Below are 16,073 nucleotides of genomic sequence, written 5' to 3' on the forward strand. Positions count from 1 at the left end.
CTTCTCACTTAGAAGTGCTTTTGACTCAACCCATAGGTTTTGAGTTGTCATATTTTCTTTTTTTTTTTTTTTGAAAGAATCACTGTTATAATAACTTTAATTTATCTTGCATTTTACAGAAGTCTATGAACGATTTTAAAAAAGCACCACCTTACCCCATCATGTTTCTCTGACAGTTGTTAAAGTAGGCAATGAGTATGTCGACAGCTTCAGCAATGGCATCTTGCAAGAATTTCAGACCAACCAGCCACACGCCAAAGAACTTGGCAGCTTTTCTATCTTGTTTTTAATACAGTGGTTTATCCACTCTGATGGTAAACCTGTCCAGCCAAATCTCCACAACACACTTTGCAAAATCAGTGGTGATTAGCAAATTAGTTAGCTTTGGCACGGAGCTGTGCTCGCTTGCCCGTGACAGCCTGGAAGCCAGTTTTGATGCTGGCAACAGAGCATCGAGAATGACAAGTTTCGCACTGTAAGAAATAGAGTCGGGTGTCCTTTTGCAGGATTGTGTCTGGTGATCGGCACGTGTGACAGGTGACGTATTCCTTGATATATCTTCTCAAAACATTTTCTATCTGTTTCTGTTGGAATCTTCCTTTAATTACAAGTTGATTATTACCATCTATAGAACCACTTGTACCCAATTCAGCCAATAAAAATGCAAGGAGATGTTTAGGCTGACGATGTAATAGTTTACAGATATCTGTAAAGTTGACAAAAGAAGTTTTCTTGGTTCCTACTCGGACGACCTGTGGTGGTTTCATGACAAATTTCCTTTTCTCTCCAGCTACCATATCTGGATTCTTTTCCCTCATGATGTTGAACACTCGATTCAGTAGCTCTTCATATGTGTAGTCTCTTTCTGAGCCTGCCCAAGCAGGGCCTGTCTGGTTACTGAATGAGATACCATCATCTTTTTTGCTGTCTTCATCTTCTAAAGCTTCATCTTTCTCTAGTATTTCATCCTCATCAGGGAACTTGACAACCTTCTTTTTCTTCTTTTTATTGCCAAGCATAATGTCAAGATCTTCCTCTGGTTCAGCTGGTTCCTGAACATCACTTTCAATCTTAAGGTCCTTTATACCTTCTTCAGCTTCATCAATATCAAATATCTTTTTTGATTTTTTCTTCTTTTTCTTCTGATTAAAGAAATTCAAATCATCTAGATCATCAGAAGCATCTTTTTTCCTACTGTCTTCTTCATCAGCTTCTACATCTTTGTCCTCAGTTGGCTCTGGCTCCACTTCTTTTGTTTCTGAGGGCTGGGTTTCTTCTGTCTGGGCATCCCCTTCCTCATCTAACATAAAAGGCTTCTTCTTCTTCTTTTTCTTCTTGCTCATAGTAGGATCAAAAATCATCTCGTCCCCGGACATGGCTGCGGCTCGAGTGGGCTCGGCACGGACGGAAAGTCTGACGGGTCAGCCCCAGGCCCCGGCTTCAGCGCTGCTCCTGCCGACACTTCTCCCACCACCGCACTAGGCTCTTGCATCAGCGAAAGGGCGAGTTGTCATATTTTCATTGTCATTTGTTTCTAGAAATTTTTTGATTTCTCTTTTGATTTCTTCAGTAACCTGTTGGTTATTTAGAAACATACTGTTTAATCTACATGTGTTTGTGTTTTTTCGTTTTTTATTTTTATTTTTTGTAATTGATATCTAGTCTCATAACATTGTGGCTGGAGAAGGTGCTGGAAATGATTTTGATTCTCTTAAAATTCAGTTCAGTTCAGTCACTCAGTCATGTCCGACTCTTTGCCACCCCATAAATCGCAGCATGCCAGGCCTCCCTGTCCATCACCATCTCCCGGAGTTCACTCAGACTCACGTCCATCGAGTCCACGATGCCATCCAGCCAGCTCATCCTTGGTTGTCCCCTTCTCCTCCTGCCCCCAATCCCTCCCAGCATCAGAGTCTTTTCCAATGAGTCAACTCTTCACATGAGGTGGCCAAAGTACTGGAGCTTCAGCTTTAGCATCATTCCTTCCAAAGAAATCCTAGGGTTGATCTCCTTCAGAATGGACTGGTTGGATCTCCTTGCAGTCCAAGGGACTCTCAAGAGTCTTCACGAACACCACAGTTCAAAAGCATCAACTCTTTGGCGCTGAGCATTCTACACAGTCCAACTCTCACATCTATACATGACCACAGGAAAAACCATAGCCTTGACTAGATGGACCTTAGTCGGCAAAGTAATGTCTCTGCTTTTGAATATACTATCTAGGTTGGTCATAACTTTTCTTCCAAGGAGTAAGCGTCTGTTAATTTCATGGCTGCAGTCACCATCTGCAGCCCCCAAAAATAAAGTCTGCCACTGTTTCCACTGTTTCCCCATCTATTTCCCATCAAGTGATGGAACCAGATGCCATGATCTTGGTTTTCTGAATGTTGAGCTTTAAGCCAACTTTTTGACTCTCCTCTTTCACTTTCATCAAGAGGCTTTTTAGTTCCTCTTCACTTTCTGCCATAAGGGTGGTGTCATCTGCATATCTGAGGTTATTGATATTTCTCCCAGCAATCTTGATTCCAGTTTTTGTTTCTTCCAGTCCAGCGTTTCTCATGATGTACTCTGCATAGAAGTTAAATAAGCAGGGTGACAATATACAGCCTTGACGCACTCCGTTTCCTATTTGGAACTGCTCTGTTGTTCCGTGTCCAGTTCTAACTGTTGCTTCCTGACCTGCATACAGATTTCTCAAGAGGCAAGTTAGGTGGTCTGGTATTCCCATCTCTTTCAGGATTTTCCACAGTGTATTGTGATCCACAGTCAAAGGCTTTGGCATAGTCAATAAAGCAGAAATAGATGTGTTTCTGGAACTCTTGCTTTTTCCATGATCCAGCGGATGTTGGCAATTTGATCTCTGGTTCCTCTGCCTTTTCTAAAACCAGCTTGAACATCAGGGAGTTCATGGTTCACGTATTGCTGAAGCCTGGCTTGTAGAATTTTGAGTATTACTTTACTAGCATGTAAGATGAGTGCAATTGTGTGGTAGTTTGAGCATTCTTTGGCATTGCCTTTCTTTGGAATTGGAATGAAAACTGATCTTTTCCAGTCCTGTGGCCACTGCTGAGTTTCCAAATTTGCTGGCATATTGAGTGCAGCACTTCCACAGCATCATCTTTCAGGATTTGAAGCAGCTTAACTGTAATTCCATTACCTCCACTAGCTTTGTTCATAGTGATGCTTTCTAAGGTCCACTTGACATCACATTCCAAGGTGTCTGGCTCTAGATGAGTGATCACATCATCATGATTATCTGGGTCGTGAAGATCTTTTTTGTACAGTTCTTCTGTGTATTCTTGCCACCTCTTCTTAATACCTTCTGCTTCTGTCAGGTCCATACCATTTCTGTCTTAAAATTACTGAGGTTTGATTTGTGACCCAAGATGTGGTCTATCCTGGAGAATGTTCCATGTAAATATGATAAGAAGGTGTATTCTTCTGAATTTGGATGGAACCACTAAAGATATCAATGAGATCTATCTCATCTAATATATCATTTAAGACTTGTATTTCCTTGTTAATTTTCTCTTTTGGTGATCTGTTCACTGGTGTGAGTGGGGTGTTAAAGTCTCCTACTATGATTGTGCTACTGTCAGTTTCTCCTTTTATGCCTCTTAGTGCTTGTCTTATTTATTGAGGTGTTCCTATGTTGGATGCATAGACATTTACAATTGTTATGTCTTTCTCTTGTATTGATTCCTTGATCATTATGTAGTGTCCTTCCTTATCTCTTGTAATATTCTTTATTTTAAGGTCTATTTTGTCTTATATGAGGATTGCTACTCTAGCTTTCGTTTGCTTTCCATTTTCATGGAATATATTTTTCCATCCTCTCACTTTCAATCTATATGTGTCTTGAGATCTGAAGTGGATTTCTTGGAGACAGCATATATATGGGTCTTGTTTTATATCCATTGAGCAAGTCTGTGTCTCTTGGTTGGCACATTTAATCCATTTACATTTACAGTTATTATTGATATATATGTCCCTATTGCCATTTTATTTTTTTAATTTTTTTTTATTTTAATTGGAGGTTAATTACTTTACAATATGGTATTGGTTTTGCCATTCTTGAGATTTGATTTTGTAGATCTCTTTCTCCTTTTGTATTTCCTGTTTAAGTCCCTGTATCATTTGTTGTAAAGCTGTTTTAGTGGTACTGAATTTTGTTAACTTTGCTTGTCTGAAAATCTTTTGATTTCTCCATCAATTTTGAATGAGAGCCTTGCCAGGCAGAGTAATCTTGGTTGTAGATTTTCCCCTTTCAGTGCTTTAAATATACCCTGCTATTCCCTCCTTTCATTCAGAGTTTCTGCTGAAAGATCAGCTGTTAAACGTATGAGGTTTCCCTTGTATATGTTGCTTTTCCTTTGCTGCTTTTGTTATTCTTTCTGTTTAATCTTTGTTAGTTTTAAGTTAGTACATGTCTTGGCATGTATCTCCTTGAGTCTATCCTTTATGGAACTCTTTATGTCTCTTGGACTTGGTTGACTATTTCCCTTTCTATGCTGGGGAAATTTTCAACTATAATCTCTTCAAAATTTTTATCATACCCTTCTTTTTTCTCTTCTTCTTCTGGGACCCCTATAATTCAAATGTTGGTGCATTTGATATTGTCTCAGAGGACTCTGAGACTGTCCTCAGTTCTTTTCATTCTTTTTACTTTATTCTACTCTTCAGAAGTTATTTCCACTATTTTCTCTTCCAGTTCACTGATTCATTCTTCTGCTTTATATATTCTGCTATTGATTCCTTCTAGAGTATTTTTAATTTCAGTAGCTGTGTTGTTTGTCTTTGTATATTTATTCTTCAATTCTTCTAGGTTTTGTTAATTTATTCTTGTATTTTCCCCATTTTTGTTTTCAAGGTTTTTGATCATTTTTACTATCATTATTCTCTATTATATTTTAGGTAGTTTGCCTATTTCTTCTTCATTTATTTGAACTTCTGTGTTTCTAATTTGTTCCTACATTTGTGAAGTATTTCACTGCCATTTCATTTTTTTTTTTTTTAACTTACTGTGTTTGAGGTCTCCTTTTCCCAGGCTTCAAGGTTGAGTTCTTTCTTCCTTTTGGTTTCTGCTGTGCTAAAGTTGGTCCAGTAGTTTGTGTAAGCTTCGTATAGGGTGAGATTTGTACTCAGGTTTTTGTTTTTGTTTTTGTTTTATCATCTGCTGGGCAAGGCTGGGTGAGGTGGTAATCCTGTCTGCTGGTGATTAGGTTTGGTTTTTTGTTTTATTTGTTGTTTGGATGAGGTGCTACTCCTCAGGGTGCTACTGGTGGTTGGGTGATGCAGGATCTTGTATTCCAGTGGTTTCCTTTGTGGTACTTCTAACTATTTGATACTCCCTAGGTTTGGTTCTCTGGTATTCTAGGGTCTTGAAGTCAGTGTTCCCACGCCAAAGGCCCAGGGCTTGATCTCTGGTCAGGAACGAAGATTCCACAAGTGGTTTGTTATGGCATTAAGCGTGATTACCCAAAACAAATACCCCAGAATTAGAAACCAAAGATGAACCCCAAACAAGTGGCAGTTACAAAATCAGGCAAATAATAATTAAAATGTTGGAATATATATATATACACACACACCCATAAGCAAAATCAAAACAGTCCAAGAAAAATTAAGCAGATTAAACTCACCCAGTGAACAAATGAAACAAAAAATTATGTGAAACAGTTAAGAACAAAACTAACTAAAGCACAAACTGGAAAACAAAACTAAAGCAAGGTGCCAAGCGGGGGAGTAAATTAATGAAAACAAAACTAACAAATATGTTGAGAGGAAAGTAAAGAAAGAAAGAAAGAATAGAAAGAATAGATATGCAAAGTTAAATAGAGGTAGATAAAGAATATTTATATTCATTAAAATTTAACTGAAAGGGGTAGAGAACAGTAGGAATAGCAAACAAAGGAATAACTGTAGAAAATGATAATAGGTTCAAAAAATTAAAAATTGAAGTTAAGAAAAAATAATAGAAAAAAAAAAAAAAGAAGGAAAATTCCACAGAACTGCAAAAGCCCAACATAGAGGCAGAGGTTTAGAACAACAAAAAAAAATGTATTATTAAAAAAAATTCAAAAGCTTAATTAGCTTCCATAGTGTTAATAAAATTGACAACTACAGCAGAGGGGGACAAAAAAGGAAAAAGAGACGGAAAATCCAAAAGTAAATACAGAAAAAGTCAAAATATAAGAATAATAAATGTTTTCCTTGAGTCATTCCTGTCAGGGTCCTTTCCCTCTCTGGAAGTCACAGTCCACCTCACCTCCCTAGGATGCCCTCCAAAACTGTGCTGGTCTCTGGACCTGCTGTGAGGGCAGCTCAGATTCTAATGTGGTCCTACACCTGTGTGTTCTTGCCTCCAATGTCCACAGCTATCAGAGCTAGTGCAGTTTCTTTTGTGGTAGCTCTCAGTGTCCTTTTATATATTCTATAGACACAGAGTCTGCCTAGTTGATCATGTGGATTCAATCTGCAGCTTGTATAGCTTTGGGGAAGGTTTTGGGTCTTCTTCCTTAGCCACACTGACCTTGAATTTTAATTGTGGTTTTATTTCCACCTCTGCATATGGTTTGTCAACTGGGGTTTGCTCCTGAGGCTGCCCTGGAGAACTTGGGTCTGCTCCAGTGAGGGCCAAATGTGGAGGTGGTGCAGCTGCTTGGGTCGCAGGGGTTTTGGCAGCACCAGGTACTCGGGAGTTGGCAGCTAGGGCAGCAGGAAATACAGTGCTCTAGAAGGGTATGGTAACCAGTACTGGCTAGTACTCTCCAGTAGTCTTGTCTGGAGAACTCCCATGACAGAGAAGCCTGGCAGGCCACAGTCCACAGGGTACAAAGAGTTGGACATGACTGAAGCAACCTCACATGCATAGATGCAAGCCTTTTTTTTTTTTTTTTTTTTTGCTTTTGGCAGCTCTGCCCCAGTGATAGTTGAGCATGAAGGTGACACAGCTGCTTGGTCGTCAGAACCCTGGTGGTACCAAGTATGCAGGGACATGTACTGCCTCAGTCGCAGGAGTTACATCCCAATCAGAGTCTTTTTTTGAACCTCTGGTAGCTGGCAATAAGAAGGCCTCTTTGGCCAGTCTTTCTCCCTAGTTCTGCCTGTTCAGGTACTTAGAGGGCTCCCTTGCCTGGGGTCCTTCTCTGTTGTTTGGTGCATCAGGCACATAGAGTGTCCCCACTGGCTGTGATCTGACCCTGTAGATCAGAGTGTCAGGCGCTTAAATGGGCACCCTGTGTGGGATCTTACTGTGTAGTTCAGTGTGTCAGGCACTTGATGGGCCAGCTTCTGTTGTTCATTTGCTAATGCTGGGGTGTGGAGAGAGAGAAGTTATAATGATGGCTCCACCCCCTATGTGTGACTCAGCAGTATTGCCTTGCTTCCATGTCTGTCTGGCTTTCCTCCACAGGCAATTCCCACCACAATCCTCCCTCACATCCCCTTGGCCCGTCTGTCTGCAGTCAACAGCAGCCCCCACCCTGAGATTGCTCTGAAATTCTTACTGTCCAGCTCCCAGCTGCTGCACCTTCTAGGGGACCTGTGTCCTGTCCAGGATACATATGGCTGTGACAACGACTGTCTGATTTTCTTTCCATTTAGCCTGCCACAAATCAGCTCTTTCACTCTCAGCCTTAAATGTTTCTCCTCTGGTTTAGACAACTGCCCTTATATGAAGTTTGAACCCCTGCTTCAGTTCCCCCATCTACTGAGGGCAGGTCCAGTCCTTCCCCCAAGTTCCTTCATCCTACCAAGTTTTGCATGGTTCTATACATTTTTTTCTGGTGGTCGTTTACTCCTCTCTCCTCTCAGCTGGTGTTCTGTATGCACTTCTGTGTCTGAAGGTGCATTCCTAATGTATCCATGGAGAGAAATGTACTCCACATCTACCTACTCCTCCGCCATCTTGTTCTCTTTAAGCTATCATCTGTTTTTCGTTTCTAATTTTATATAATTGAGTCCTCACTCTTCTTTTCTTGGTGCATCTAGCTGAAGATTTATCCATTTTATCTTTTGAAAGAACCAGCTTTTAGTTTCATTGATTTTTATATAGTTTTCTTTGACTATATTTGGAGAAGGAAATGGCAACCCACTCCAGTATTCTTGTCTGGAAAATCCCATGGATGGAGGAGCCTGGTCAGTTATAGTCCATGGAGTCACAGAGTTGGACATGACCGAGTGACTTCTCTCTTTCTCTTTCTTGCCTATTTTACCTATATTTCTGCTCTTATTTTCATGGGCTTCCCAAGTGGCTCAGTTTGTTAGGGGAGCTTTATTTCTTTCCTTCTACTAACTTTGGATTTTGTTTTCTCCTCATTCTCTAGTTGCTTCAGAAGTAAGGTGTTTGCTTATTTGGTATTTTTCTTCTTTCCTGAGGTAAGATTCTATTGCTACAAACTTCACTCATAGAATTGCTTTTGGTATGTCTCCAAATTTTGGATCATGGTGTTGGTTGTTGTTTGTCTCCAGGTATTTTTTTATTTCCTCTTTGATTCAGTTATCCATTTGTTGTTTAGACACGACTGAGCGACTTCACTTTCACTTTTCACTTTCATGAATTGGAGAAGGAAATGGCAACCCACTCCAGTGTTCTTGCCTGGAGAATCCCAGTGATGAGGGAGCCTGGTGGGCTGCCATCTATGGGGTCGCACAGAGTCAGACACGACTGAAGTAACTTAGCAGCAGCAGCAGCAGCAACATATTCTTTAGCCTCCACTTGTTTGTGTTTTAACACTTTGGTTTCCTCTAACTGACTTTTAATCCCGTATTGCTGTGGTTGGGAAAGATGCTTGGTATGATTCCAATTTTCTTAACAATATAGAAGATTGATATGTGACCCAAAAGTGATTTATCCTGGAGAATGTTTTATGGGCATTTGGGAAGAAAGTGTAAAGAGCTGCTTTCCAATGGAATGTTCTATAAATGTATATTAAGTCCATGTGATCTAATATGTCATTTAATATCTGTGTTACCTAATTCACTTTCTATCTGGATGATCTGTCCATAGGTGAAAGTGGGGTATTAATGTACCCCACTGTTATTCCGGTACTGTCAATTTCTTTTATAGTGTTGGCATTTATCATACATATTGAGATGCTCCCTTGTTGACTGTATACATATTTTAAATTGTTATAGTTTCTTGGATTGATTCTTTGATCATTATGTAGCGTCCTTTGTTTCTCGTATGTGTCTTTCTATTAAAGTCTATTTTGTGTGATATGAGTATTACTCCTCCAACTTTTTTAGATTTCCATTTTCATGCAACATTTTCAGTCTGTATATGTCCCTAGATCTGAATTGAATCTCTTGTAGATACTGGTCTTTATTGTATCCATTCAGTCAATGTTTCAGGTTGATGCATTTAATCTATTATTTTAATATTGATTATTGATATCAGTTATTATTGATATAAGAATTCTTATTAACATTTTCTTAAGTATTTTGGATTTTTGAAGGTTCTTTTTCCCTTTCTCATTTGTCCTCTTCTCTTGTGATTTAATGTCTATCTTTCATGGTGTATTTGGATTGCCTTTTTCTTTTGTGTGTGTGTTTGTCATTGTCGATTTTTGGTTTGCCATTCCCATATAGTTTTGATATAACAGTAATTCTGTATATTTACAAGATTGTTTTAATTCGATTATCTATTAGTTTCAAATGTATTTACACTATCTTGCAGCTTCTTCTCATGATTGATGGTTTTGATACGGCTTGTGTGTGGATGATTTGCTACCTATACATTATGTTTACCTTTACTGGTGAGCTTCCTCACTGCAATGTTCTTCATTCTAATTCTGGTGTCATTTTTTGTTTTTCTTCTCCAAAAGACAAGGTGCTCAGGGCTGGTGCACTGGGATGACCCTGAGGGATGGGATGGGGAGGAAGGTGGGAGGGAGGTTCAGGATAGGGAACACATGAACTCTCATGGCAGATTCATGTAAATGTATGGCAAAAACCACCACGATATTGTAAAGTAATTAGCCTCCAATTAAAATAAATAAATTGAAAAAAATAATAAAAACTCCATCACAGACAAACCTGGGAAATACAAAATAAGTTCCTTTAGAATTTACTGTAACTCTGTTATGTCAGTGCTGTGTTCTCTTAGCTTTTGCTTGTCTCTAATACTTTTGATTATTCCTTTGAATCTGAACAATGGTTTTGCAAGCTAGAGTTTACTTTGTTGTAGTTTTTCTTTTTTTTTTTTTTCCCCTTTCACCACTTTATATATATCATGCCATTACCTTCGAGCCTGCAGAGTTTCTGCTGAAAAATCCACTGAAAACCTTAAGGTTCCCTTGCATATATTTTTACTTTTCCCTTGTTGTTTAGTTTTTTTAAAAAATTTATTTCTGATTGGAGGATAATTGCTCCAAAATAATGTGAATCAACCATACATGTACATATGTCCCATCCTTCTGAACATCCCTCCCACCCTCCCAACACATCCCATTCCTCTAGGTTGTACAGAGTACAGCATTGAACTCCCTATGTTATACAGCAACTTCCCACTAGCTATCTGTTTAATATGTGGTAAAGTCCATGCTTCAATGTTGCTCTTTAAATTAGTCCAACACTCAGGCTTCCCTGGTGGCTCAACTGGTAAAGAATCTGCCTGCAATGCGGGAGACCTGGGCTCAATCCCTGGGTTGGGAAGATCCCCTGGAGAAGGGAACAGCTACCCACTTCAGTATTCTGACCTGGAGAATCCCATGGACTCTGTATAGTCCATAGGATCACGAAGAGTCGGACACGACTGAGTGACTTTCACTTTCACTTTTCTCCTTCCCCTACTGTGTCCACAAGTCCATTCTCTACATCTGCATCTCTACTCCTTGTTTACAAATGAGTTTATCAATACTAATTTTTCTAAATTCCATATAGATGAATTAATATACAATATTTGTTTTACTCTTTCTGACTTACTTCAATCTATATAACTGGCTCTAGGTTCATCTATTTCAATTCGCATTTGTTTTATGGCTGAGTAGTGTTCCAAAGTGTGTGTGTGTGTGTGTGTGTGTGTGTGTGTGTGTGTGTATGTATATTAACTTCTTTATCCATTCATCAGTCGATGGATATCTAGGTTGACTCCATATCCTGATTGTTGTAAACAGTGCTGCAATGAATATTGGTGTACATATGTCTTTTGTAAATTTATTTTTTAATTAGAGGAAAACTGCTTAATGATATTGTGTTGGTTTCAACCATACAAAGATATGTTTCAATCATAATTATATATTTGTTGTTTAGTGGCTAAGTCATGCCCAATTCTGTGACCCCATGGACTGCAGCATGCCACACTTTTCTGTCCTTCACTGTCTCCTAGACTGTGCTCAAACTCATGTTCATCAAGTCAGTGATGCTGTTCAACCATCTCATCCTCTTTCACCCTCTTCTCCTTTTGCCTTCAATCTTCCCATGAGGGTCTTCTCCAATGAGCTGGCTCTATTCATTAGGTGGCCAAAGTATTAGAGTTTCAGCTTCAGCATCAGTTCTTCTAATGAATATTCATGACTGATTTCCTTTAGACTTCACTGGTTTGATTTCTTTACAGTACATAGGAGTCTTCTTCACCACCACAACTCAAAAGCATCAATTCGTTGGGGCTTAGCCTTGTTTATGGTCCAGGTCTCATATCCGAACATGACTACTGGAAAAACCATAGGTTTGACTATATACACCTTTGTTGGCAAAATGATGTCTCTTCTTTTTAATATGCTGTCTTAGTTATCATAAATTTTCTTCCAAAAAGCAAGCATCTTCCAAAAAGTCATTTCATGACTGCAGTCACCATGTGCAGTGATTTGGACACCAAGAAAATAATGTCTGTTACTGTTTCCACTTTTTCCCCTTCTATTTGCCATGAAGTGATGGGACTGGATGCCATGATCTTTCTGTTTTGAATGTTGAGTTTTAAGCCAGCTTTTTCACTCTCCTCTTTCACCTTCATCAAGAAGGATTTTAATTCCTCTTCAATTTCTAACATTAGAGTGGTAACTTATGCATATCTGAGGTTGTTGATATATATCCCAGAAAACTTAATTCCAACTTGTGATTCACCCAGTCCAGCATTTCGCATGATGTCCTATGAATATAAGTTAAATAAGCGGGGTGATGATGTACATCCTTGTCATATTCATTTCCCAACTTTGAACAGTCAATTTTTCCATGTCTTGTTCTAGCTATTGCTTCTTGACCTGCATACAGGTTTCTCAGGAGATGGAAATAGTGATGTGGTATTCCCATATCTTTAAGAATTTTGTACAGTCTGTTGTGATCAACACACTCAAGGGCTTCAGTGTAGTCAATACTGCAGAAGCAGATATTATTCTGGAATTGTCTTGCTTTTCCTATAATACAACAAATGATGGCAATTTGATCTCTGGTTCCTCTTCCTTTTCTAAATCCAGTTTGTACCTATGTAAATTCTCTGTTCAGATACTGTTGAAGCCTAGCTTAGAGGATTTGAGAAATTACCTTACTAGCATGTGAAATGAGCTCAGTTAAACCATAGATTAAGCATTCTTTGTTATTACCCTTCTTTGAGATTGTAATAGAAACTGATCTTTTCCAATCTGGTGGTCATTGCTGAGCGTTCCAAAATTGCTGCCATATTGAGTGCAGCACTTTAACAGCAGCATCTTTTAGGATTTGAAATAGCTCAACTGGAATTCCATCACTTCCCCTAGCTTTGTTCATAATGATGCTTCCTAAAGTCCACTTGACTTCACATTCCAGGATATCTGGCTGTAGGTAAGTTACCACACCATCATGAATATCTGGGTTATTAATACCTTTTTTGTATAGTTCTTCTGTGTATTCTTGCTACCTCCTCTTAGTCTTTTCTGCTTCGTTAGGTCTTTCCCATTTTTGTCCTTTATTGTGCCCATCTTCACATGAAATATTCCCTTGATATCTCCAATTTTCTGGAAGATATCTCTAGTCTTTCTCATTCTATTTATTTTCTCAATTTCTTTGCATTGTTCACTTTCAGTTCAGTTCAGTTCTGCCACTCATTCGTGTCCGACTCTTTGTGACCCCATGGCCTGCAGCACGCCAGGCCTCTCTGTCCATCACCAACTCCCAGAGTTTACTCAAACTCATGTCCATTGAGTCGGTGATGCAATCCAACCATCTCATCCTCTGTTGTCTCCTTCTCCTGCCCTCAATCTTTCCCAGCATCAGGGTCTTTTCCAATGAATGAGTTCTTCACATCAGGTGGCCAAAATGTTGGAGTTGCAGCTTCAACATCAGTCCTTCTCATGAACACCCAGGACTGAACTCCTTCAGGATGGACTGATTGGATCTCCTTGCAGTCCAAGGGACTCTCAAGAGTCTTCTCCAACACAATTCAGAAGCATCAATTCTGCAGCACTCAGCTTCCTTTACAGTACAACTCTCACATCCATACATGACTACTTGAAAAACCATAGCCTTGACTAGTTGGAACTTTGTTGGCAAAATAATGTCTCTGCTTTTTAATATGCTATCTAGGTTGGTCATAACTTTTCTTCCAAGGAGCAAGCATCTTATCTGCAGTGATCTTGGGGCCCAAGAAAATAAAGTCACCCACTGTTGCCACTGTTTCTCATCTATTTTCCATGAAGTAATGGGACCAGATGCCATGATCTTCGTTTTCTGAATGTTGAGCTTTAAGCCAACTTTTTGACTCTCCTCTTTCACTTTCATCAAGAGGCTTTTTAGTTCCTCTTCACTTTCTGCCATAAGGGTGGTGTCATCTGCAGATCTGAGGTTATTGATATTTCTCCCAGCAATCTTGATTCCAGCTTGTGTTTCATCCAGCCCAGCATCTCTCATGATGTACTCTGCATATAAGTTAAAGAAGCACGGTAACAATATACAGCCTTGACATACTCCTTTTCCTATATCAAACCAGTCTGTTGTTCCATGTCCAGTTCTAACTGTTGCTTCCTGATCTGCATACTTATTTCTCAAGAGACAAGTCAGGTGGTCTGGTATTCCCTTCTCTTTCAGAATTTTCCGCAGTTTATTGTGATCCACACAGTCAATGGCTTTGGCATAGTCAATAAAGCAGAAATAGATGTTTTTCTGGAACTCTCTTGCTTTTTCCATGATCCAGCGGATGTTGGCAATTTGATCTCTGATTCCTCTGCCTTTTCTAAAACCGACTTGAACATATGGAAGTTCACAGTTCACATATTGTAGAAGCCTGGCTTGGAGAACTTTGAGCATTACTTTGCTAGCGTGTGAGATGAGTGTAGTTGTGCAGTAGTTTGAGCATTCTTTGGCATTGTCTTTCTTTGGGAATTGCTCAGTTAAGAAACCGGGGAGGGAGGTGGGAGGGGGGTTCATGTTTGGGAACACATGTAAGAATTAAATATTTTAAAATTTTAAAAATAAAAAACTAAAAAAAAAAAAAGAAACCTTTTTTTTTAAAATTTCTCCTTGCTATTCTTGCAAACTATGCATTAAGTTGGATGTATGTTTCCCTTTCTCCCTTGCCTTTTACACCTCTTCTTTCCTCAGCTCTTTGTAAAACCTCATCAGACAATTAGTTGCCTTCTTGCATTTCTTTTTCCTGGTGATGATTTTGGTTGCGACCTCCTGTACAACCTTATGACCTGCACCCATAGTTCTTCAGGCAATTTTTGTCTACCAGATTTAATTCCTTGAATCTATTTATCACTCCCATTGCATAATCATAAGAGATTTATTTAAGTTATACATGAATTGCCTAGTGCTTTTTTTCTACTTTCTTCATTTAAGCCTAAATTTTGTGATGAAAATCTCATGATCTGAACTATAGTCATCTCCTGGTCTTCTTTGTACTGACTGTAGAGAGCTTCTCCATCTTTGGCCACAAAGAATAATCAATTGGTTTCATTTTTTAGCATATGATGATGTTCATGTGTAGAGACGTCTCTTGTGTTTTTGGAAGAGGTTGTTTTCTATAACTAGTGTGTCCTTTTGCCAATTTTCTGTTAACCTTTTCCTTTCTTCATTTTGTGCTCCAAAGTCAAACTTGACTGTTATTCCAGGCATCTCTTGTCTTCTTACTTTTGCATTCTAATCCCCTGCGATGAATATATATATATATGTGTGTGTGTGTCTGTGTGTCTGTGTGTCTGTATGTCTGTGTCTGTGTCTGTGTGTGTGTGTGTGTGTGAGTGTGTGTGTGTGTGTTAGTTCTAGAAGGTCTTGTAGGTCTTCAGAGAACTGTTCAATTAGATTCTTCCACATTAGTGGTTGAGACTTAGACTTGGATCACAGTGATGTTGAATGGTTTGCCTTGGAAACAAACCAAGATCACACTGTCAAAAATGAGAGAGGTTGCATCCAATCTCAAATTATTTTGTGTGTGTGTGTGTGTGTGTGTGTGTGTGTGTATCCCCTCCTCACTGAGCCTTCCTCCACTCTCCCCATTCTACCTCTTAGGTCATCACAGTGTACCAGGCTGTTCTGCCTGTGTCATATAGAAACTTTCCACTAGCTATGTATTTCACACATAATATTACATATATGTCAATGTTACTTTCTCAGTTTGTCCCACCATCTCCTTCCTACACAGTGTCCAAAAGTGCATTCCCTAGGTCTGCATCTCCATTCCTTCTCTACAAATATGTTTATCAGTTACACTTTTCTAGATTTCATATGTATGTATGTATCAAAATACAATATTCAGTTTTGTCTTTCTGTTTTATTTCACTGTTTATGGCAGGCTCTAAGTTCATCCACCTCATAAAAAGGAAATTCATTCCTTTTTATGGGTAAGTTGTATTAATTGTTATGTGTACCACAACTTTTTTTATGCATTCATCTCTCGATCAATATCTAGGTTACTTCCATTTCCTGGCTTCTGTAAATATTATTTCAATGAACATTGTAGTACATGTGACTTTTAGAATTGTGGATTTCACAGAGTATATGCCTAGTAGTGATTTTGCTAGGTCATATGGCAGACTTATTCTTAGTATTTTTTTTTTTAAGAAAACTCCCTGCTGTTCTCCATAATAGCTGTATAATTTTACATTCCTCCCAACAGTATAGGAGGGTTCCCTTTTCTACACATCCTTTCCAGTATTTGTTGT

The 16,073-nt window shown here is 38.9% G+C and overlaps 1 protein-coding gene and 1 pseudogene across 1 annotated transcript; both read right to left on the bottom strand.

Moving 5' to 3' along the window:
* Positions 1 to 260: 260 nt before the first annotated feature.
* LOC138930217 (eukaryotic translation initiation factor 2 subunit 2) lies at positions 261 to 1,498 on the bottom strand. Its single transcript, XM_070289947.1, has one exon. It carries the CDS (start codon positions 1,374 to 1,376, stop codon positions 375 to 377), a length of 1,002 nt encoding a protein of 333 aa, XP_070146048.1. The 5' UTR covers positions 1,377 to 1,498; the 3' UTR covers positions 261 to 374.
* LOC138930708 (endogenous retrovirus group PABLB member 1 Env polyprotein-like) overlaps positions 1,479 to 16,073 on the bottom strand; it is a 63,233-nt pseudogene continuing 48,638 nt past the window's right edge.

Source organism: Ovis canadensis, chromosome X (genome assembly GCF_042477335.2).
Source record: "Ovis canadensis isolate MfBH-ARS-UI-01 breed Bighorn chromosome X, ARS-UI_OviCan_v2, whole genome shotgun sequence".
NCBI lineage: Eukaryota > Metazoa > Chordata > Mammalia > Artiodactyla > Bovidae > Ovis > Ovis canadensis.